The 24,508-nt window shown below is 40.1% G+C and overlaps 1 protein-coding gene across 1 annotated transcript in view; it reads left to right on the top strand.

Moving 5' to 3' along the window:
* The first annotated feature begins 320 nt into the window (after positions 1-320).
* Positions 321-24,508, top strand: part of LOC122492632 (translation initiation factor IF-2-like) — an 87,059-nt gene continuing 62,871 nt past the window's right edge. Inside the window, exons 1-5 of the mRNA XM_043596118.1 lie at positions 321-508; positions 9,382-10,305; positions 15,773-15,908; positions 16,448-16,604; positions 19,064-19,182. Coding sequence (XP_043452053.1) covers positions 321-508; positions 9,382-10,159 — 966 coding nt within the window. The 3' untranslated portion in view covers positions 10,160-10,305; positions 15,773-15,908; positions 16,448-16,604; positions 19,064-19,182. The remainder of the gene's footprint in view (positions 509-9,381; positions 10,306-15,772; positions 15,909-16,447; positions 16,605-19,063; positions 19,183-24,508) is intronic.

Raw genomic sequence — 24,508 nt, 5'->3', positions numbered from 1 at the left:
TTACCCTTTTGCAAAATATTGTCACAAAAATGAGGAAGTCTTATGTGATTAAAAATCTCATGTTCTTTGGAAGGCAGTTAGACCAGGGCTCTACACCAAGCTCCATCACTTAGTAGCTGTATGATGCTGAGCAAGTTACTTAGTCTTTCTGAGTTTCAATTTTCTCATTTACGCAATAGGGGTAATAACACCTAGTATATAGAATGTAATAAAACTATGCATATATAATGATATTAGAGTCACTATGATATATGATGTGACTTCCTTCTTGACTCATTCATTGTATACCTGCACTGTTGCTAACTCAGCACTAATCCAAAATGACGATGATAGTTATTGTCATGACAAAATGTGACCCAAGAATTTTGCTAAATGCCTATGTGTCTTATGTATTTAATTCTCACAACAATCTTAAAAAAGGTAAAGAGATCCAGTACAGAGTTATTGTTACAAAAATTTTTTGTTGTGCTTACCTCTGGAATTTCTTCCAGCTTATTATCGATTCAGGGTAAGTGAGGATCTCCGGACTCTGAAATGGAGTTTGATTCTGCCATAAAAACAAATTCCCCCCCAATTTAGGCCATTTGGGTGGGCTTAATGAAAGTAAAATGTCACCTTCAGAACAACATGTATTTATTCTTAGGGCAAGTGTTGTATGTATGTTGGCACGGGGTATTCAGAAAGCATGAATAAGGATGCTTGTACTTGATAATTTGAGAAGAAAGAAAGAGATAAGGAAAGGAAGGAAGGAAGGAGTTGGCCTCCAGGTAGAGCTTTACTACAATTGGATTCATCTGTGACTCTTGGGCAAGTCACTTCACTTTCCTGAATTAGCCTTTCTTATTTGTAATAGGTAATTACTTTCATAATGCACAATGTAATGAAGTTCATTGGTTTGAAACCATGGTTTTAATGTCCAGGCCCCCACCTCAGATCAATTAAATTGATTTTCCAGAAAGTAAAACCCATAAATAGATATTTTAACAGTATGCAAGTGATTTAAATGTGCAACCAGACTTGAGATTACTGAATAGATACTTTTTAATGTATAGTTTGTGTCTAAAATTCTAGGTACCATATAGTCATTACATTCTAGAAACAATGAGTAGGGGCAGTATTGTTGGAATTGAAAGGGGATAATGAAAATGATGTCTTTCAAATAGAAGTTATAATAGCCTAATTAGTTTGGGGAACTATTGTTTCAAGACTGAGTCAAACCTAGTGAAAATAATTTTGAGATACAAGCTGGTAATGATAATCAATTTGGAGATGATTCTTCACACAGATTAGTTTAATTCATTGATTCAGTAGAAGTTTTTGACCACCTATCATGGGCAAACCCCTACTGGGCATCATAGTAGGAACAGAGATAAATTAGACATGAATCCTACCTACATAGAATTTAACATTTGGTGGAAATTCATTATTAGCTCACAAGACATGCTAACATTTCTTTCCATGGGCATTTGAAAATATTTCAGAGAGGGAGGAGGTGATATTTGAATTGAGCCTGAGCCTGTAAGAACAGATAAAGACACACATATATGTGGTTTGGGAAATGGGTGAGTGGAAGACCATTCAAAACAGAATTGTGTAATTCATGCTTTTCACTTTTTTTCTCAGCAGTACTGATTTTTTGCATTTTGCCTCATGGGGTCTTATAATTCCATATCATTAATCAAGCTATTCACTTGATCTGTAAAGCCCTTTGCTTCTTTTTCAGCTGCCTCCTCCAGGAAACCTTCCTCTTACACCAGATTTGGTCCATCTACATACATCCCTGTGCTTGTCTCCACCATTATATTCACAATGTAATATCTTACCTGGGTTGAGTTCTTCCAAGTAGGAACTTTGTTCCAAACTGTCATTTATAGGTTTGTTTCTTTTACATGACCTGGCTCAAAATAGGCCATAAATAAGTTAGATTGAACTGTAAAAACTAAATAATTTTTTAATGTGATAAACTATAATGATTCAATCCCTAGCTGGTTTGTCTAGTATGATTTTTTTTTATGGCTGTACTTAACACACCACCAAATTTTAAGTTCTTTACAGGTAGGGATCCTTTTCCTTGCCTTAACCTACAAAGACCCATGTGATATGCCTTCTGAATATTGGCCTACTATTGTTTAATACCCTTGTCCTTGTTTTTCACCCTGTGCTCTCCACACTGTTCTCTTTTATCCTTCTGTAGCTTCGTCTCTTCTTAGCATCATGGCAGTTATTTCTATTTCCTAAGACACTCACCCTTGTCACATGGCTTACTCTTTCCCATTATTCTATTTTTTTTCAAAATTTTATTTGTACATGTTTTCCAGCTTTACTGAGGTATGATTGACAAATAAAAATTATATATATTTCAGTCATACACTGTGACTTTTTTTAAGATGCACAATATGATGATAATGTACCAATACATCCTGGGTTGATTACCACTATCAAGTTGGTTAACACCTCTGTCACCTCACATAGTCACCATTTGTTGTGTGTGTGGTGAGAATACCTGAGGTCTACTCACAGAGAAAATCTCAAGTATACAATACCACTATGCAGAGCATCAGATCCCCAGAATTTACTCATCTCATAATTGCAAGTTTGTAGCCTTTGGCCAACATCTCCCGATTTCCCCCACTCTCCATCCATTTTTATAAATGACAGGTAATACATAATACAATAAATAAATTAGTAAATAAATGACATATACAATAATAAATAAAATAAATACAAATATTATTGTTTGCTTTTTTGAACTCTTCTTTCTAAAAATGAAATAGATTTTTGAGAATCTGTGTTTGGCATCTCTGTTTTTTTGATAAATACCTCTGCCTGAGACATTTAGGGGATGAATAGCATCTGGGTAAGGATAAAAATGGGATGAGGAGGAGGGAGTAGATATGGCTGATAACCCTTAGAATTGCCTCCTGCCATTGAAAGCGCTATGGAATGTTTCCAATCAGGGTTCATACTACGTTGTTTTAGAATCTTTTAAAATTACCATTGTGTCCCGAATTTCTAAAACATTTTAAACTCTTCAGTGTTATTCAAATATTAATATTTTTCAGTCTACACACATTCTGTAGGAATGTAGGGCAGTCACTTTAAGTAGAAGGCAATGAGGTTCAGAGAAGGTAACAACTTGCCAAAGGTCATATTACAAGTAAATGGATAGAAGCAGGAATTCATATTTCACTCAGACATTAATACCCTTAGATAATTTTGTAGTACTGCATCCCGTCTATATTAAAAATCACCCACACCAGTAGTTCATTACATGGTCCTATGAAATGTGTAATGCATTCTATACAACACAACTAAAGTATGGCAGAGTTAAGACTTCAAAAAAAGGATTACACTGAAAGGCAGAAAATCTTCATTCATTATGCTGAATTGCTGTTGCAAAATTACTCCAAATCATTACAAAAGGTTTTAAAAATTACACTCACAGCTGATGCTGCCTTGAAAATCTGGCATTTGTCCATGAACAGACTTGCTATTAGCTGAGCTCTGGCTCATTAAGCATCCTGAATTTGAGGCAAATTGTTTAAGATGCAACATGTGTGAAACCAGTATATTGATTAAGCATGACTTATGGCATAATCAAAATGCAACTTTATTTTATCTCTCATTATTCCTTTACAATATTGAGGAGCAGATCTTTTTCTGGCCCTGAGTAAAAGTCCTCCAGGTTCATGACTTTTATGTTCATTTTTTGGGAAGAGAAAATCTCACTTTAAGTCACAAAGCAAATTTCAATCAAAAATTAGAATATCCAATCCAAGTTGAGTCAAAAGTTTGAATTCAATTTACCATTGAAATCTCTCCTCTCCTCCAGTTGAAGACTACGTCAACTCAAAATCTACTGTGAGAAAGGGACTTTATTTCTCTGCTACTGCAAAGGCCGCTACTCAATTTATACAAATATATTCTGTTGGAACAGTAGGCCCCTAAATCTAGTGAATTGGCTTCAATTAACCTCATTCATCTTTGGATAAGCTCTTTGAAACTAGATGAAAAGAACTAATGTCTTCTCCTGACATGGCCTGTCACTATTCCTTAGGGAAACATTTGGAAAGATGTCCACCTCTCTTGCTGCCCTTCTTCTAGCGAATGATCCCGAAGAAATTATAATGAACAATTTGGGCTCTCCAATTAGTTCTTTCCATGTATGCTTTACAGAGTTGGCTTTGTGAATTTGGTACATCATGTTTTTTGTTTTGTTTTGTTTTGTTTTGTTTAATTTGGATTAGTATGTTAGAGAACTACAGGGTTTGCTTGGGGATGGTTCATTTCAAGACTAATGTATGAAATGGAACAACAAAAATAAAATATGCTAGGCGATTTCAAGATTATTTTGATTTAATAGTGTGTTTTAAGCCATGCCATAAAATAAATATTTTGGAAAATCTAATAAGGTTATGTTTCTTGGATATGTAGATTGAAATTTTCAAACAAATTTGGAAAGCTATCTACCATTATTTCTTTAAATATTTTATCTGCTCCTTTCTATGACTCCTCTCCTTCTGGCACTCTCATTATAACATGCTGGGGAGCTTAATAGTGTCCCACATTTATCAGAAACTTTGTTTATTTTTCTTTATTCCTCTTTTTCTCTGTGTTCTTTGTATTGTGTAATCTCTGTACATCTATCTAATGTCATCAAATGCTTTCTTCTGCCAGAAGAAATCTACCGGTGAGCACTCTAATGAATTTATTTTTTATTGTATGTAATTTTGAACTCCAGAATTTACATCTGGTTCTTTTTTATAATTTCTGTCTCTGTTTTTGATATTACTTATTTGACATATCATCATCATACTTTTTTAACTTTAATCAGTGTTTCTTTTAGTGTTTTTGAGCATATTTATAACGACTATTTTTTTTGAGAGAGAGAGAGAGAGAAAGAGAGAGAGAGAGAGCGCTCATGCACTGAGCAGAGGAAGGTCTGAGGGAGAGGGAGAGAGAGATTCTTAAGCAGACTCCATGCCCACTGCAGAGGCTGACAGGGGGCTGCATCCAACACGACCATGAGATCATGACCTGAGCTGAAATCAAGAGTTAGATGCTTAACCAACTGAGCCACCCAGGCCTCCCTAATGAGTACTTTTAGTGAGTAATGAGTACTCTAATGAGTACTTTTTTAAGTCTGTTAAATTTGACATTCGATAAATCAGACAGAGAAAGACAAATGATTTCACTTACATGTGGAATTGAAAAACGAAACAAATAAACAAAAACAGACTCTTAAGTACAGAGATCAAACTGATGTTTTCCAGAGGGGAGAAATGGGGGGGGGGGCAGATAGTTGATATAGATAAAGGGGATTAAGAGGTACAAACTTCCAGTTATAAATAAGTCATGGAGATGAAAAGTGCAGCATAGGGAATATAATCAATAATACTATAATAGCATTGTTTGGTGATAGATAGTGATTACATTTATTGTGATGATTATATTTATTTTGTATAGAATTACTGAATCACTATGTTATACATGGGAAACTAATACCATATTGTATGTTAATTATACTTCAATTAAAAAGAAATATGGCACACTTGAATGTTCTCATGGGCGCTTTCCATAATCTGTTTTTTTTTCCCCTAGTATATGGGTTACTCTTTTCCACATTTTTGCTGGGCTCCAGTATTTGTGTGTGTGTGTGTGTGTGTGTGTGTGTGTGTGACATTTTGAATAATACATTGGAACAATTCTAGCACTTTCTTTCTCTTCCCAGGCCTTAGTATTACTATCTTGCTTGCTTTTCTCTTTGTTAACTGTCCGAATTATTTTCCTAAATCTATCTTCCCCGCAACCCCAGGGCCCCACCACACGCCCAATGTGAAGCCTCGGATTTGCTCTTCAGGGTACACCGACTTGTCCACAGTTACCCTAGAGTGATGGTGCTTATGGTGGAGCACTCTCTTTTCCTAATCACACACAGTTGTTAGCTCCACTAAATTGCTAACTAGTTGCTCTGTTGTTTTCAATAGTTCCTTGAGAGGTAACTTCCTTTACAGACTAATCCAATCAAATTTAGACTCCTTTCAAGGGATAGTTCCTGAGGTCTGTGACCGATATTTGACTCAAGAGAGTTCTTCCCAGCTGGCACTGTCCTCATTTGTCTCCACCAAAATGAGGACAACTCCCCGGTAGCCTTTGTCATCAATGAATCTATAGGTCTCCTCCCAATTGCCTTTCACCATGACTTTTACTGCTTTTCAGAACGCTCTTAGGCTTGAACTTCTCTGTACTTCATTGAAATTGCAATCAATTTCTTGGGGATCAGAGATGAGATTAGAGCTCTGTTCTCTGGGCTGCCTCGCCCTGTGGGCAAAATATCTGACCCACTGGTCTGGTCTGGAGGTAGGGACAATGACTGGTTTCTTTATGAGTGAAACTCCACATTGAGTTACTGTGTGTTCACTTGATACAAGGTGGGCAACGGTCCCAGGTTGCCTCTTCCTGCCACTCTCACCGAGGAATGCCCACCTTAAGATCCCACTCTTTGAATATCCTTGTAATTCTTTGGTAAATCCACAACAGCTCTGCAAAATACAGTTAAAATTTTTAAATATACATCAAAAAATGCCCATTTTCAGTAAATTTCCATAAATGAATTTTTGGATCATATCTATAAGTGAATTGTCCTAGAAAGTGTATTTGGGAGGTTGGGGAAAGTAACATTTATATGGAGGAAAACCCAAACCAAAACAAAACAAAGCATGTGTATCTTTACCAATTTTTTCTGGAAACTATTTCAGTCTGGATATGCATTTTTGCTTTTATGCTAGGCAGATAATCAATAATCTCTGACTAGAATATTAAAAACATTGTTTCAGAATCAACATTAGTTCTTATCTTTCCAATGCATTTATTCTCTTTCTTTTTTCATTTGCTTTATGGGTAAAACAAAGTTCCATATTTGTATAGGGACCTACTTGCAATCTTGTTTCCCAGCTGTGAAATAATTTTCACACATTTATCATGCCTAGAGAGTAGGTAGGAAGGCTTTTAGAAAGGACACTAAACAAATGCATCTGCGAATTTCTAAAACCATTGTGAGAAAAGAGTGAAACAGGTTTTCTGGGTTTTCACAAATAGTAGTTGTGGCTCAGGGAGGGAGAAGGACCACAGGCATGTTGCTTTATTAGGAGGGCACAGGTCTGTTTTCCAAGGATAAACTCTTATTCATGGGTAGTATGGGTATTTTTGGGAAGAATATTCTAGGCTCCTTTAATGATTGAACTAATCTACCATTTATGACACTTTCTTGTTCATAGAAACACTGAAATTTAATGGTTGAGATGACTGTTTTGCTTACATTTGCTCATATTAGATTAATCTAAAGAGTAAATCTGAAGATTCTTCCAGGGACACCTGGGTGGCTTACTGGATTAAGCATCTGACTTCGGTTCAGGTCATGATGTCCTCCTGGTTTATGGGTTCCACCTCCAGCTGGGGCTCTGTGCTGACAGCTCAGAACCTGGAGCTTGCTTTGGATTCAGGGTCTTGCTCTCTCTCTGCCCCTCCCCCACGTATGCTCTTTCTCTCTCAAAAATAAATAAACATTAAAAAAAAAGATTCTTCCAAAAACACATCTTACAGAAGTCAAAAAAAGGTTTGATTATTAAGTAATTGTTCCCCTGTTTTATTTAAAGTGGTCCCATCATATTTTTCAATGAAGTTACCGCAAAGGAAACAAAGTACATATTTAAAAGATGTTTTTACTATTTTATTTTTGTGGCTATTGCCTTTCTGACACTTATTTTTTGAATATTAGGTGCTTACATGTGCATACAGGAGTGTTATTACTTTTGTGAAGGCTGTGCAGGAATCTGAAGGCATTTCACCCTTCTAAAAATAAACTGTCAATTTGAAAAGTTTTAGAATTTAAAAAATACTTTGCAATTTCCGAAGTCATTTTTCCTCCCTAACATCTCCATTTGAACTTTATAACAGCAGCAGCATGAGAACTGGTTTGGAAGATATTATATTATACTCCCACAGTCGAAGAATTCTGGTCTCCAAAAGGTTTTAAAGGTCATTTAATCTAATCATTTCGTCATATTTTTTAAGGCCATTTTTTTTTAATTTTTTTTTTCAACGTTTATTTATTTTTGGGACAGAGAGAGACAGAGCATGAACGGGGGAGGGGCAGAGAGAGAGGGAGACACAGAATCGGAAACAGGCTCCAGGCTCGAGCCGTCAGCCCAGAGCCTGACGCGGGGCTCGAACTCACGGACCGCGAGATCGTGACCTGGCTGAAGTCGGACGCTTAACCGACTGCGCCACCCAGGCGCCCCATTTTTTCCACTTTCATTTGAAAATAGTACCAGACTACAAAAAGTGGCAAAAGTAAAATTATTATGTACTTTTTATTCAGCTTCCACAAATAAAAAACATACAACCATAGTACAATTTCAAAACTGGGAAATTAAATGTGATTTAATACTGTCAAGTGATTTGTAGACCTGATTCAAATTTTGCCAGTTGATTCACTAATGTCCTTTTCCTGGTCTAGGAATCAATCCAGGATCGTGCCATTTGTTTTCTTGTTTCCTAAATTTCCTTTAACTGGGGGCAGTTCTTCAATTTATTTGTCCTTCCGGATGATGCCATTTTTAATTCTATTGGTCCTTTATTTTGTGGAATGTTCTCCATTTGCAACCCTTTCATTTTCAAGTTTAAGCAACCAAGCTGATGATTCCTGAGATATCACAGCAAATTAGTGGCAGATTTATAAACAAATATAAGGCTGTAAATTGTATGAAAATTTATCCCAAGATTTCAGAAGGCTTGTCTCTTACTAGAAGGGTAAAGACTGATACAAGGAACCGGTGAACCTACTCAACTATTATAACAGGTGCAATCAATACATGTCTCTAGTATCTTCCTGATTTCCTATTAAATCTTGGATTTTGTGCTAAGCCACGGGACTGTAATAGTTTGCAAAAGCCAAAATGGTCCCACGCCCACAGTCTGAGCTCCTTTTTTGTTTCACCCAGGACTTTGTCTTGTCCTAAAGAAGGTGGAAGGGTATGTTCACAAAACATTTAGAACATGGCTAGTAGCAAAGTGCTCTTTCAAATGAGTTATGCAAAAAGACTGGGTTTAGAATGAATGTTATAGAAGATCACGAAAAGGGAGCAAAGCATGGCGAGTGATGGAGAAACCTCTAGATACACATACCATCATTGGAGAGATAGATGATGGAATATCTATCTATCTATCTATCGTCACACATACAACCGCACACCATTCCCTCTACTGTCCCTCTGGCGACCGTCCCAGGCCAAGATACATTGCCTGTGCTCTGGGTTAGATCAAGGTTCCAAATGACAGAGACTAAAGGGAAAGACAAGGAATCCCTCAATCCCTCTCCAGCCAAAGACGCTGGCAAGAGTCCTGGCTGCAGAGGAAATCTGGACTCCAGGAGGAGAGGACACAAGGGGAACAAAGGGAAGGGCGGAGAGCAGGAGGGGAGGGTCCCAGGCGCTCCCAGCCCGCTCCCAGCCGTGGGGAGAGCAGGGCGCGGACTTGGAGTCCCCGCCACTCAGAGACCGCGCCTGCCGGGGTCGCCAGACTCGGGCTCCCGCCCACGTGGCGCGCGGGATTCAACGCGCGACGCCGCCTCCGCTCCGCCTGCCCCCTCCTCTGCCCAACTCGGATCGCAGTCGGGGTCCTGAGCGCCCGACCCGCCCCCCGGCCGGCCAGCGGAAAGCCCCGCCCTGCGCCGCCTCCGCCCGCCCCCTCCGCGGCCCAACTCGGACGCAGTTGGGGTCCTGAGCGCCCGCCCCCCACGGCCGGCCGGCGGAGGGCCCCGCGCCGCTGCCTCCGCTCCGGCCCGCTCTCCGCTGCTCTCCGCTCCCGCGACGGGAAAAGTGGGAGCCGGCGGCGGCTCCCCCGCCCGGGGAGCGCGCTCCTCGCTGGCGCGGGGCTGTGGGTCCTCGGCGCCCAGGGCTCCTGCGGCGGCGGCGCCGGAGGTGTCCCGCGGTACCTGGGCCCCGCCCGGGAGACGCCCTCGCCCGAAGCCGCGAGGCCGGGCTGCGGCCACTCCCTCCCCTCCCGGAGAGTGGCGGGCTTTGCGCGGGGAGCCGGAGTCGAGCTGCCGAGAAAGCCCCGGGGGACTTTGCTCAGCGGGACCCTGGAACTCTTCTGCTAGAGTAACCGAGAGCTACGGGCTGCGGGGCTGGAGGAGCTGAGCTGACGATCCGCACGTTGGCGGTGACCGGGTCTCCGCACACAAAGGCCACTCCACCTGGGTGACCACCACCGCGTCTTGAGTCCCGAAGAGGCGCGATCGGAGAGGTGAGGGGTGAGGGGGGTAAGCGCTAAAGTGTGTTGGTGTGTCGGGTGGGGAGGGGCCTATTAGGCTTCTGACTTGGGAACTGTGCAGAAAGAAGCCACTGCCGGACTCCTGCCTGGAGCTGTATCACCTCCAAAATGCTTCCATTCCCCCGGGCCCTCCATCTTCTCCAAGCCCCAACCCTGCAAGAAACTTCTGAGTTAGCAGGTAAATCCTACACTCTGTCACCATGGTCTGAAGCCCAGACAAAGAGTGGATTTGTTATTAAGTACCTGGGATGTGGGGGTGAGAGGGTTAACTTTTAGGGCAGTCTGACATTCTCAGGAAGGATTTCCCCTGTACTTGCTGCAAACTTACTCATGGCTCCAGTAAGTCCAAGATGAATTATTAGTAAGGGAATTGAAAGTGGAGAACTGCAGTGACAGGCATTGTCCTTTGGTGCAGTCCCTCCCTCTGGGCATTCAGGAGATAGATGTAAGTTACAGAGAGCGTCTGCACGACCTTCTAAGAGCGTGTGTGTGTGTGTGTGTGTGTGTATGTATGTATGTATGTATGTATGTGTATGTTTAGAGCTGGGGCTTTTGCAGCTGGAGAATGGTTGATTGTTTTCCAGTGTGATCCAGTCCTAGAAACATCAGTACACCAGTGACAGCAGCCCCCTGTCCTCCCCCACTGTGTGCCCTCCTTTGGCAAAGAGCATACATAAAGGATTGACCCTTCTTTATGAGGTGAAGGGATCCATAGATCACAGGAGGCTGACACTGGGGACAGTATGTGTGGTGGGCTTGGGATGAAAGCCAGTGACTTTTGGCCATGTCAGAGGACGTTTTAGAATTTGGGGAAGAAATCTGCCGCTCCTCACTGTCAGAGAGTCAATTTAAAGTGAACCTGGAAACTCGTGGGCAGAGAAAACAACAGCTTTGGTGTTTACGATTGAAGACCATTAACAAAGTGTGTGAAAGTTTTCTAGGCTACCATCAAGCAGACATTGAGAACATTAGGAACAAGGGCACACCAAAAATAAACATAAGTGAGTGGTGGATTTAATCAGGAAACAGATTGCTCTTTGAAATATGCACAGATTATCCTGGTTAGCACCTACTACTGTGTTTTCATTTGTAGAATAATTGCCAGAAGCCCTCCCAGAGACGTGGTACTTTAGTTAGGCACATTGTGAGCTTCTGAAATGGAAGTTTCGAGTATTGTAGGATAAAATCTGTTCATTAGGAATTCTGTGGGACATGGGTTTAGAATGTACTGATGCAGGGGCCTCTGGGTGGCTCAGTTGGTTAAGCGTCCCACTCTTGATTTCCGCTCAGATTATGATCTCATGGTTCGTGAGTTCAAGCCTCACATTGGGTTCTGTGCTGGCAGCATGGAGCCTGCTTGGGATTCTCTCTCTCTCTCTGCCCCTCCCTGGCTCACACCCTCTTCTCTTTCAAAAAATGAACGTTAAACATTTTTTTTAAAATGTACTGATGCAGATCATAGTAACAACATTTAGTATTTCATAGCCCTGTCCTGAGAGCATCCAGAATACCCTAGTGTGTAGCCTTGAGGACACAGGTTCCGGTTCATATGTTGTTCAATATACACGTTTACTTCAACAGTTGCAGGAGAGATAATTTCCATGGAGCTCCTGGAGACCTTTGCTCTCCCTGCCTTCTTTAACAATCGCACATCCTTAGTATCATTACCACTAAAATTATTCATTCTGCTTAAATTTGAAATTGTTAAAACTTTCTTCCTTCTTCAAGTAGTTAACTCAGAATTTCTGGCTGTAAAGGGAAGTTTCAAACACATCCAGTACGAAGTAAAGAACTTTGGTCTAGAAATACATATTGTCGTCCAAGCTGCAAATTATCCCTTACCTCATCCTGAAAGATTTCAAACAGAATGAGAGAGGGGAAAAAGCATCTTTGGCAAACCAGATACTTGCGTATTTAAGGACTTACTAAGATGTATTGCCTGGGTGTGTGTGTGTGTGCGTGTGCGTGTGTGTGTGTGTGTGTGTGTGTGTGTGTGTTGCAAGCATGGTCAGATGCTGTGATTACAAGTCATATAGGGGCAATGTTTTTCAAATCTTGGATGGGTTATGTGCAGGAAGGAAGTCTACTAAGGTTACTTATTGTAGTAAGTAATAGGTATGGTGGCTGTCAGTGTTTGAGCACTCAAAGTCTGCTAACTCGTGAGCTTTCTCTTGATTGAAGTCTGTCATTTCTTAATCTTAACCCCCCACACACCCCATACCTTCACGCTCGCGCGCTCTCTCTCTCTCTCTCTCTCTCTCTGTCCTCAGGAGAAGAGGTAATAATCCGTTTCATCTAGCCAGATATATCTGTTTCAGCGTCTTGGGGGAGATAAACTTATTATTTTTGTGAATTGGAGTGCGTAGAATCGGAAGTAACCTCTCAAATGGAGGCAACTTGGTGAAATGAAAAATAGAGGGGAGATTTGAATTCCAGCCCTATTTATTTGTCACGTACCTTGGGCAAATTGACACAATCTGACTTTCGATTTCTCATCTGTAAAGCAAGGTCAGTGCCAATCAGGATTAATCGACAGAATGACACATCTTGACGCACGTGAAAGGACATTATTGTTGTCAAGTCCTAAACACGTGTGTCGCTGCTACTTCCAACACTTTTCTTTCTCTCAGATCATTAAAGGGAACAACCGTTCATCAACCCCAAATATGAAAACAAAATCAGAAGGTCATGATTTGCCACTTTGATTTCCTCCCCCCAGAAAGAAGTGGGTCATAGGTGTCACACATCCTCTGGATCTGTCTCTTCGATCTTTAGCTAAAAGCCGTAGAAAGACTAATGGTTATACTAACACCTGAATCAAAGGTATGGTGATTATAGACTGCCCACATAACTTTCCAAAAATTCTGAATGGTTTTCTTACCTCCTTTTCCTCTTCTTCCTGTCTACTTTCTGTGCATTTTGCTGATGCTCTTGGGACAGCCATTTGAGGATGTACCTTATGCCTTGCACGTGATCCGTCCTTTCTTTATTATGTATATGTGTGTGTCTGTGTGTGTGCGCACATATGAGACAGAGAGAGGGGGACTGAGAGAGTGAGTTCAGAGGAATTTTCAAGATTTTGAGCCATTATTTAAATTCAGGTATTGACATTTGCAGCCTTGGCATACAGGCAAGACTTTTTTGATGAGAACCATGGCAAGATTTGGACCAAATGAGGGAATACTGTAGCATGCAAGATGCTGAACAGATCATTTGTCAGGAGCAGGAACGTGTTGCTTCTACACAACTTATTTTATACATGATCTAACTTTATATGATTCTGTTCACTGCCTGGTGGGGTGTGTTGTGTGTATTATTCTTTGTTCCACCGAGTTTCAAAATGCTAACTAGCACTAGTTCATTAATCCCGATGAAATTCTTGGTAAGTATGTGGTAAGCATTAATATCTTTTCCTCACATTTTTATGCTGAATATAATTGTATGTTTCAGTTTCTTACCCCCATCTCTTTCTCACTGGCAACATTGCTCAGACAGTCCTCTGCATACATAACTTATGCCATTATGATGATATTAATGTTGCATTTATCAAATTGCATGACCATCTGGTTTTTGGACATGTATGTCTTCTCCTTCAGCTGTTTTTAGACCTGACATGTATCAACACAGCCTTGGCAGTTAAACCAGGACAGTATTTTTTTTGGAAATGCATTATATTCATCGTTTAAAAAAATTCACAAATTTTGTGAGGCTTAAATGATCACTTATGTTACACCAACTAGGAAACCATGGTTCAGAAAGAATAAGTCATATGTTCAGGCTCTTACGTGAGTGTCAGGGACAGAGCACAATTTGGAAACTTTTTTGATCTGACTCCCAAATTAATGCCCGCCTTGTGGATTTTAATGTAGACCATAGAAATCCGAGGCTGTTAAGATCTGTTTGTAAAATTATGCGTCATGAGTTAACTTCAGAGGAGTTCAGGAAGAGGCACATCCTGGTTATGGATGCTCCATCTTGAGAAAAAGGAATGCTTTTAATACATACCTGGCAAATTTCATTCCTTAGTTCCAGTAGTGATTACATTGTTCTCATACTGTCCTCTTCATCTTTAAAGTTTATTTTTTGATTTATTTTGAGAGACAAACCAAGCAAGGAGGGGTGAGGCAGTGATAAAGGGAAACAAGAGAATCCCAAACAGGCTGACATGGGGCTCAAACCAACAAACCCTGAGATCGTGACCTGAGCTGAAACCAAGAGGCGAACACTCAACAGACTAAACCACCCAGGCGCCCCTTCTCTTCATCTTCAGAGAGCCTTAAAAGTCAACACTTGAGTGATTCACTGAACACAAGTTCATAGGAAAATTTTGAGTTCTAGTCTTAGTTCATTCATTTCTGAATCAACAAGAAATCTGATTTTAGCTGGACATTGGCTGTGAAAACCAGGTTTGGTGATCATTTGTATAAGATTTTTTTTTCAGTTGACATTTTAAATTTTAGTAGAATTGACTTTCTTTAACAAAGTTGTAGTTTTTCTTTTCTGATCAGGGCTCTGGCCCTAATTATGAAGGCTAGTGCATTGTGACATGGAAAGCAAGACGCTGTAGAGGAAGAAAGTATAAGATGTGGAGGCAGATGGACCGGTTTGAATCTCCTCTCTAGGAATCTAGACTATGTGCTTTCTGCTTTCTGATGACACATAGTCAGCTTTTTCTCTGGAGCTCCACCCAGGTCAGAGGCAATGTTTTAGTGTCTTCCATTTGAGGGTATTGAGCTCTTTGTACTTGTGAGTAAAGTTTTGGGGAAACAAGGATGATAGATTGATCTGTGTCCTTGACAGTGAGCAAACCTTCTATTTCACATGATAGGAAATACCTATCTCCCTTTTATTCACGTACACATATGTGTACAGAAATTCCTGAAATTTGAAACCCACTATTTAAATCAGGTGCTGGTTTTCCTAGTAAGACATAAAGACATACTAGTTTGTTTTATATCGCTTTTGTGTTGGCAAGCATGCAATCTTTAGCTACAAAATGCGTAATCTGAGAATAGGAATTAAGCTTCTTTTTGGAATTTGCTTGTACCTTCTATATCATTAAATATTGACTATAGGGGAGGTGGGTTGGAGGATGTGTTAAATGGGTGATGGGGATTAAGGATGAGCACCAGGTGTTGTATGGAAGTGATGAATCACTATATTGTATACCTGAAACTAACATTACACTGTCTGTTAACTAACTGGAATTTAAATAAAAGCTTTTTTAAAAATTGACCCTGGGGATGATTCACATCTTTATCTTAAAAAAAAATATATGAATAGAATAGAATAGAATTGGACACAAAACCGTAGAATTAGGCACAAAAGTATTTAGAATGTTTTCTTATTTGTATCAGTAATGGCTAACATGTAAGGAATACTATGGGCCAGGGACAACACTAACAACATTATGCAAATAGTCTTACTATTCATTCTACAGGTATTTGCTGAGCACCTGGTATGTTCAGGATACCGATAAAGAAGTGTGTGTGAGATGGTGTAGAAAGTCATGAACCTTTATACGAGACTGTAGAAGAAGCAGGTCATCTGATGGCAGGACTGCTAGGGAAGTAAAGGTGAGACGGGGGCCTTCTGGCTGGGGTGGTTATGATGGCTTGTGACAAGGGTGATACTTACACTGGATCATGAGTAGTAGTGAGAACTTTAAAATGGGAGTTGTGAGAGAGCCATAGCTCGGGATAGGCAAAAGAACTGAAGAGCAAATGTGGAGAGGACAGATTAAAATTCCTTAATCTACAATACCAGTTTTGAATGAATATGGGTATATTGCATGCCTAATGAGAAATTAAAAATCGGTCTCCCCCAAAACAAAAATAAAAACAGAAACAAACCCATGCCATCCCTTAGAGATACGATTGCCCTTATTTGCACATTTACATCTCATCTTGAATATCACTGCTTTTTTTTTTTTATCCTGACTTTTTCCTCAAACACAGTTTTCAAAACAGAGACTGTCGTATTTAGTAAACTCTGTCAGAGACATCCTGAGCCAGGCTACCCAACTGCCACTTTGCTTTATGTCTTTAAATGTAAATGCAAATTCCATGACTTTCCTCTCTGTGTATGTTGACTATTGTCCCATACCTCTCAAAAGTGTGAAGAATGCACGTGTGTCTCCAAAGGCAAACTGGCCACATGTCATCCCTGCGATGGCCAGAGGTGATGGCCTGGAAGAGCTGTGGCCAGTGAGGAGGGACCAGACTCCTTGGAAGATGATGGCCACTGCAGAGTGCACACTCTACTCAGATCAGGTGCGTGTGTAGGAGAGGAAGAAGTTTCCTTCTTTCCTCCAACGTGCTTCCAATTGGTTTAGGAATTAAATTGACATGAGGCAGGTTAACAGGATAAAAAAAAATAACACAGTGAACACAGAGGCACAGTAATGATATTGAGACTTCAAGAAATGACCAGGGCAGTTTTTATACTTTCTCAGCAAAGTGACAATAAATCTGTGAGGAAGTGCCAGGAAAAGAAAATGTAACTATGGGAGCTGCAGTTAGTAAAGAATTCTAAACACAATTTGGGCTGGGATGGTAAAATAGTAAAAAAGTAACAAGGGTTGTGTTTCAAACCTCCTTGGCTCAAATTTCCTATCTCTGGTGATAGAGATTCTCTTTACCTCCCATTCACATTGGAGATTTCTTGCTTTCTGGAGACTAATGCAGGTGTTGGGGCGGGGGTGGTGGCAATCAGAGTGCTCTTTTAACCCTGGTTGTCTCTCAGATAACTTTTATTTAAAATAATCAATATGTCAATGTAGCACATTTGGGAGCAGCTGGCTGTCGGCCCCTACAGATGCAATAGTTGAAGTTTGGCAAGAAACAAAGGTGGAATCTTACTACGTGAGGTTATACTGAAAGAATAGGGCTTACTCTAAAATCCGGGTAGGAATAAAAGGACCTGAATACTCTTGTAGGAAATCCTACCTGTACTTTTACATGTACATCAAAGCTGTCATTGTCTCTTTTTCTGCTGAGATCTACTGAGTATGTTTATACTACCTTATATCAGTAATGTGCCTTTTGCTGTTCAAAATGTTTCGCTCTGGAAGAATTTTGTCATATACTTCAGTTTATTATCATCATAGTCCTCAGAGATGAAAAGGACAGGTATTATTGTCTACACGTTGTGGGAAATGAAGCTGAGGGATGGCTGGTTGAGCAGAGAGATTTACATGCCAGGTGTTGGAAGAAGGGGGGCTAGAATGTAGGACACAGAATTCCGTGGCTACCTGGGCTTGCTCAGGCTTTTTTGCCATAGGTTAAGGAGTGAGTTATGTTTTGCCTGAAGCCATTGGGGACCACCAGTGGGCACAGGGTTCCTGGAGTCCAGGAGAACCGATAAAAGTGATATGTGCTGGGCTTTAGAGCAAGTTAGGTGGTTGAGGGTGATTGAGGGGTCATCATTAGCCTTTAGAAAGTGACCATACAAGGTGCCAATAAGATTTACTTCAAGTCAGGTGCAATTGCCTAATGATACAAGTGTTATTTTTTATGCTGACAATTGTACATCAGACATCAATGGCTTCTTTTGCTCTTCTTGTATCTGATTGAGGCTGGCTGTTGGAGACAAGGCCGAGGGGAGGTTGTTGAACATGAGAGCAACTCTGTTCCACCCAGATACGCTGTTTACATGACATAACAGAAGCTGACTTTTAACAATGGTAGTAAAAGTCACCATGTCTGTTGAGCACATTGCAGAACATCACAGTTATTTAATTTAATCCTTACAACAACCCTGTGAAATAGGTATTATCCCCATTCTACCATTGTGGAAAGTGAGGCTCAGAGTGTTACTAACTGGGCTCCTTGGGAGTTACTACAGAACTACCGAACTCCTTGTAGTGTAGTACAGAACAAATGGGAGTTCCAGGCAAGGCTTTTATTGGGAACTGTGCTCAAGCACAAGGGTGACAGAACAAAGGAGAGGATCCTTCAGGCTGACTCTCAGAGCAGAGGCTAAGGAAAGTTGCTAGAGGCTGGTGGGAAAGAAGTGACATCCAAGTATGTAGAGTGGGGAGAGATACAGGAAGTTGACATACAGGTGCAGTGGGCAGGACATGCTTCATCATGTACTGCATGTCTTATTAAATCTTGTTAAATCTTGTTAAATCTCGACCTTTGGGTGTGATTTTTTTAGTGTTATAATGAGGGAGAAAGTTGGTGAAAGGTCAAGTCAGCACTGGGGTCCACCTTGGCACAGACTGGTTTGGTTCAGTCTTCACCAGTCTTCCTGGTTGAGTTCCTTCTTTGGTAAGCATCCTTCTTCCATATTTCTACAAAGTATACTTCTCAGGAGGCATAGGATTTCAGCTACCAGCAAATGCTGAATTTCAAGGTCAGAGTTGAGAGGACCCAAGTCCAGTCCCTGCTGGGTCTTCAAGAGAAAGCTGCCACAAATTACCTAGCTGAAAGGTGGTAAACCAGGGATTCGAGTTTTGTTCTGACTTTGACTCCAGAGTTCTTTCCTCTGTCACACTGCCCTTTTGTATGGGTTCATTTTGAAGTTTCTTAGAAAGGGAATTCATGAGTCAGTTCAAGTGATGGTAGGGAGGACCCTTGGCATGAAGAGAAAAATCTAATTGTGTTCCTTTCCACATTACTCTGTTCTCAGGTTGTTGACCTCTTTTTCTTCTTTTCATGATGTCCACCCATTCCTATGCATGACACATGTAGCATCACCAACATACCATCTCCGGCTTGCTCTCCAGGAAGAATGAATACGTGGAAGATGACGTTTGATTCTTCCTGCTGGCCGCTGACCCTAGAGAGACATCATGGACAACATGGACACTCACTTCAACATGAGGCTACTGAGACATGTTATCAGGTAATTGGCTAGTCATGCTGTGCCCAATAGCTGAAGGCTTCCCAATAGCTGAAGGCTTGATGGTTCTAGGCATCTTCCCTAATTAGGATGAGAGAGGACACGGGAACCCAAACTCATGGGTCATCTGACCCAGGGCTTGCCTGTTTGAAAGGTCAAAGGTCTTCTGTTTAACTCTTCACTTCCCACACTCTCTAGATTAGAATCAAGGCACTTTTGTCACTCTGGTTTGGAAACGCTGCTCTACTCTGTACTCGTCCTGCCCTTCATGTTGCTGGGTAGGTGGAGGGATATTGAACTGGGCAGGCTTGGGTTCTCCAACTGGCAACCAAAACTGCATTCAAGGATGGTCCTCAGGCCCCACATTTAAATAATCTGGGATGTTTTAAGTAAATTTTGCCTGTAGAATTAGCGTTCATTCTGTTGATGGGTGTAGGGGAGTGAGCAAGGATATTTATGTTTTAATAACCTCCAAATGATTCTTACTCACACTAAAGTTTGAAAAACATTTCCCTAGAGGATTCTTCTATAGGCTTCTATGAACTTTCTGAGCTTGCCCACACATTGTGTGTACTTTTTTTTCTGGAAAGAATTGAGGTCCACAGCTTTCAATAACTTCTCAAAGGAATCTGAATACAGTGGGGTAAGACCCTCTGAAACAGGCTGGTGGACAGATAATAATGTACACATAAGGTGTCAGAAAGAGGAAAGACAATATTTTTCCCTGGGAAGCAGTTTTCTACTGTTGGAACAAATACTTCATTTTGTAGTTTTGTAATTTTGTAATTACATTCCCATTTTGTAGTGGGACCATCTTGGTACCATCTTTCTTGGTTATCCACATAAACAAGATTTGTGTTCTAAGGATAAAATATGGTGTACTCTTTTAACTATAACATATTGATCAGTAGCAAAGACTTTGGAAAAGGCTTCTTGGGTTTGAAATACTGCTTTATCATTTATTAGCTCTGTGACTTCATGAAAATAACTTACTCTATGCCTCTATTTCCTCATATGTAAAAATATTCTTCTTAAAGGGTTCTTCTTAACCCCTCTTAAAGGGTTGTTACAGTTGTAAATGGGTTGGTGAACATATAGCCCTTAACACAGTACCTGGTACATAGTAATAAATATTAGATCTATTATTATTATTATTATTATTATTTATTGTTGTTACTGTCATTCAATTAATAACACTCATCATAGTATATCTAATGTCCACTTAGCAGATATGTAATATATATTATCTCTCGTCTGTAATTATGCTGTCTCCTTTGTCCATTTTCATGTCTTAGAGCACTGATGTCATCTCTCTTTTTTTTTTTTTTTTAAGAGAGAAAGAGTGCCCACATGCATGCCAGCAAGGGAGAGACAGAGGGAGGGAGGGAGGGGGGGAGGGAGGCAGAGAGAGAGAGAGAGAGAGAGGGGAGAGAGGGAGGATCTTAAGCAGGCTCCATACCTAGTGTGGAGCTTGACATGGGGCTTGAGCTCACAACCATGATATCATAACCTAACCCCAAATCAAGTGTCATCCACTTAGTTGACTGACCCACCCATGTGTCTCCCCTTTCTTATCTTTAAAAAGTGTTTTTGTTCTTTTTTCTATATATCCCTCACAGCATTTATACCTATTCACTGAGAGCGAATACTTGCTAAATTCTTGCTGGGTGATTTTGGATTTTGTTTTTTTTTTTTTTGGACTTTTCTTGGTCCTCAAAAGCAAGAATACCCATGACCTTGTACATGAATGTAATAAAATATTATATAGCCATTAAATGTATTGTAGACCTGTATTTAATGTCTTAGCAAATTTACACAGCAAAGCAAAAGTTAAAAAATAAAATTTTAAAATAGTAGGATTTTAAGTTCCATGAAGGTAGAAATCTTTGTCTGTTGTGTATATATTTTAAATATATAACAGGGCATCTGGTACATAATAGAGGCTCAGTATACTTTGTTGAATACAATTCTATTTTTGTAAAAGAAATAAAATGTAGAAAAATTTGGAAAAATAGGACTAAAATATTATTGATTATGGCTTTTTAACTGTCATTTAAATTGTGGGGTTTTTGGTGTTTCTTCTATGAATATATGCTATTTCTGTTACTTAAAATATTTTATTTTTTTAATTAGTTTTTTTAAGTTTATTTATTTTGAGACAGAGAGAAAAATCATGAGTGGGGTAGGGGCAGAGAGAGCAGGAGAGAGAATTCCTAGAAGGCTCTGTGCTATCAGTGTGGAGCCTGACAGGGGACTCAGACTCACAAACTGTGAGATCATGACCTAGGCCAAAATCAGGAGTCAGACGTTTAACCAACTGAGTCACCCAGGCACCCCCCAAAATATTTTAAACTTAACAAAAAAGATTATGAACCTTATAAGCTTCATTATGCTTCACTTAAGGAACCTAAATTTGACCCCAGAAAATCTCTCTCCAATAACTAGTGTTCGTAGATAGTTTTGATGAAAGAGGTGGTGAGGTCACTTTGTGTTTTTTCTTCTTGATTGTGTGATAGCAGACATTCTGGGCCTTTCCTCATCAGTTTCTTTAATTAGAAAAGAGACAGAGTTACTTGCACCAAGACTGTATACAATACACTAGACATTCTGGTGACCTGTAATCCCAACAAAGAAAAAATGTATCTCAGTTTAAATCTCAGACATTCGCTTGATCTTGATATTCATCTACGTGTTTACCTACACGTACATATTCAAATACATACACACACTTACACTGTACACCGTTAACCATATGTATACATTGTGAGTCAGGCATTCATATTCTACCTGAAACTCCTTACCCATGAACGGGAGTCATTAGAAGGTGTCACGTGGCTGTGGAAAAGAACGTGGCTGATTGAATTGTTTAAATCAAAGGCAATCTCAGACAAAGGGAGAGAGAAAGAGAAGGTAGAGAGGGGCTGAGGTAGAGAAAGAGAAAGAGAAAGACCAAAAGACTATGATAGAACCAAAGTGAGAGAGAGGGAGAAGCAGGAGGGAGGGAGAGGGAGTGGGGCAAAGAGGCTATGTCAGAAGCATGGAGACCAAAAGAACCAAAGAAAGAATCAGAGGCAGAGTGAGAAACTGAGCAAATCCAGTGACAAGGTAGAACTTGTAATTCATCAGTGTTTTGACAAGTTCCAGAGTAGAACTTGATCTTACATTGACTAGAACTTTTCCTACTCATGAGTTTGTTTTTTTTTTTTTAAGTGTTGGTATAAGTTCTAGTTTTCTTTTCATAGGTACCATGTCTTACTACTAAAAGTCCCGACACATATGCCAGATTGTGGGGCTCAGGGTAACCAGTCCCCTTTTGAAGGTGTGTGCATGTGACTTCTGACTTTACAAAGAGAAAGGTATTTTGATTTTTTTTTCCTTTGTCTTGGAATGGGTTTTACTTTTGAAACAGTATTCACCCTAGTGGTTAGATTCTGGCAGCCCACGAAAGCCTAGACTGTGTTCGAGCTTATGTTGTAATTTAGATGTCCAGAGGGTTAATTTTATAGGCACATCTGGGCATACAACTAGAATTAGTAATTTCATTCCTGGTGAAAACTGTACATTTGAGAAGATGTGGGGGCCCCAAAGTCTTGGATGTATTTGTTTTCTTTTTTGACTCTGTAGATGCTCAACAAAGGTAGTTGGTAGCTTACCTAACCACATACGCTTGTTCTTCTTTATGGCGAAAAACAAAGTGACTTAGGATTTTTTTTCCCTCTTTGAAGAAACTAGCACAGGTCAATCACTGTGCATTTTTGCTGTCTTTAAAAGGTGCATTTTGTTTAGCAGGGCTGCATAAAGGGTACACTCAACTAACAATACATTTTATAAGAAACTTTTAACAGTTGTTAATTTGGGACATGAGACCATTGTGCACTACAGGGGCGGGCAGCCTATGTCCCCTGGAACAAATTTGGTTTGCTGCCTGTTTTCCAAAGTAAAGTTTGATTGGAACACCACCACATTCATTCGTTTTTGCATATCATCTTTAGCTGTTTTTTGATGCACCGGCAGATTTGAGTAGCTAGGACAGTGACTGTATGTCACTGCAACACCTAAAATACTTCCGATCTGGCCCTTTGCAAGAAAAGTTTTCTGACTATGGGCCTAGATCATGGGGAGGAATTGTTTATCCATTCCTTTTATATTTGTCTGTGCTGTTTTGATTTTTTTCCCCATGTGTATGTATTCCTTTTGTAATAAAACTATTAAAACATCTTAAATGATTGTGCTATTGTTAAGATGTAGCCTTTGCTCCTGAGGTTACATAATTACATAGTAGAGGAAGTAGACAGCTATGCAGACACCAAAAATGCAATTTGTAGAGTGATAAGTGCATAATAAGTATAATGAAGATTGTGCAAAGTCCTGGGAGAACAAAAATGGGTGAGAAGTCAACTATCGTCTGTGGGAGAGGGAAGGAGTGATGGTATAAGGAATTGATATTTGAGTTAGCCTTTAAACAAGATTAGGGATTTGCCAAGCTGGGGACTGTTGGGAGAGGAAAGGATATCTAGAGCCATTTTTCCCTCCCTTTTATGAGACCTAAGTCCACCTTGTGGTTCTTAGTGCATTTAACAGGATGTGATGAGTCATTCTTCCTTTTCAGTCTCCTCTATGCCAATGCCATTTGGGACTCAGTCTTTAAACAGCATGTTTGATTTCCTTTTTCCTTTTGAGCATCATGTCTCTGACTACACCAAAGAATCTGACTTCCCAAACAGACTTGCCTTAAATCTTAAACATTTGCTCTCTCATCAATTCACGGTAGAATTTCACTAGCATGTTGTGAGGGAGTTGTGATATTTGTTATGTTGCTCCTTTTATACAAGATGGGAATGGATGATTTGTCATTTTCTTGGCATGTGTCCTGAACAATGCACTGTTGGGATCCATTATGACAAGTCCATTATCATTTTCTCTTAGTGCACTATTGTTACCCTGGGAAATATGATGGTATTCGAAACAGGGAATGACATCATTATTATCTACAGCCAACCTGTTAAATACATATAAATGTAAGAGTACCTAAGTTAGGTACTCTTATCTCTTGATTTTTAACCTTACCAGCTTTCCCAGAGCTGCTCCCAAAGAAGAAAGTTAACTCTTACCAGACTTTGTAAAAATTATTTTTTTCTCCAATGACTCCTATCCATCTCTTCTTCCCACCAAAGAATTTTTTTAAGTATACATTGAAAAGTGTCCATATTGTTACTGTGCTGCTTGTAGGATTTTCATAAATGAACACACCTGTGTAGCCAGCATTCTAGTCAAGAAAAGAACATTAGCAGCTCCCCATAGGCTTGACTCGTAGCCGCCCCATAGTCAG

Source organism: Prionailurus bengalensis, chromosome D2, assembly GCF_016509475.1.
Source record: "Prionailurus bengalensis isolate Pbe53 chromosome D2, Fcat_Pben_1.1_paternal_pri, whole genome shotgun sequence".
Classification (NCBI taxonomy): domain Eukaryota; kingdom Metazoa; phylum Chordata; class Mammalia; order Carnivora; family Felidae; genus Prionailurus; species Prionailurus bengalensis.
The sequence above is the reverse complement of the archived record's forward strand: the minus strand, read 5'-3'. Positions and strand labels throughout refer to the sequence as shown.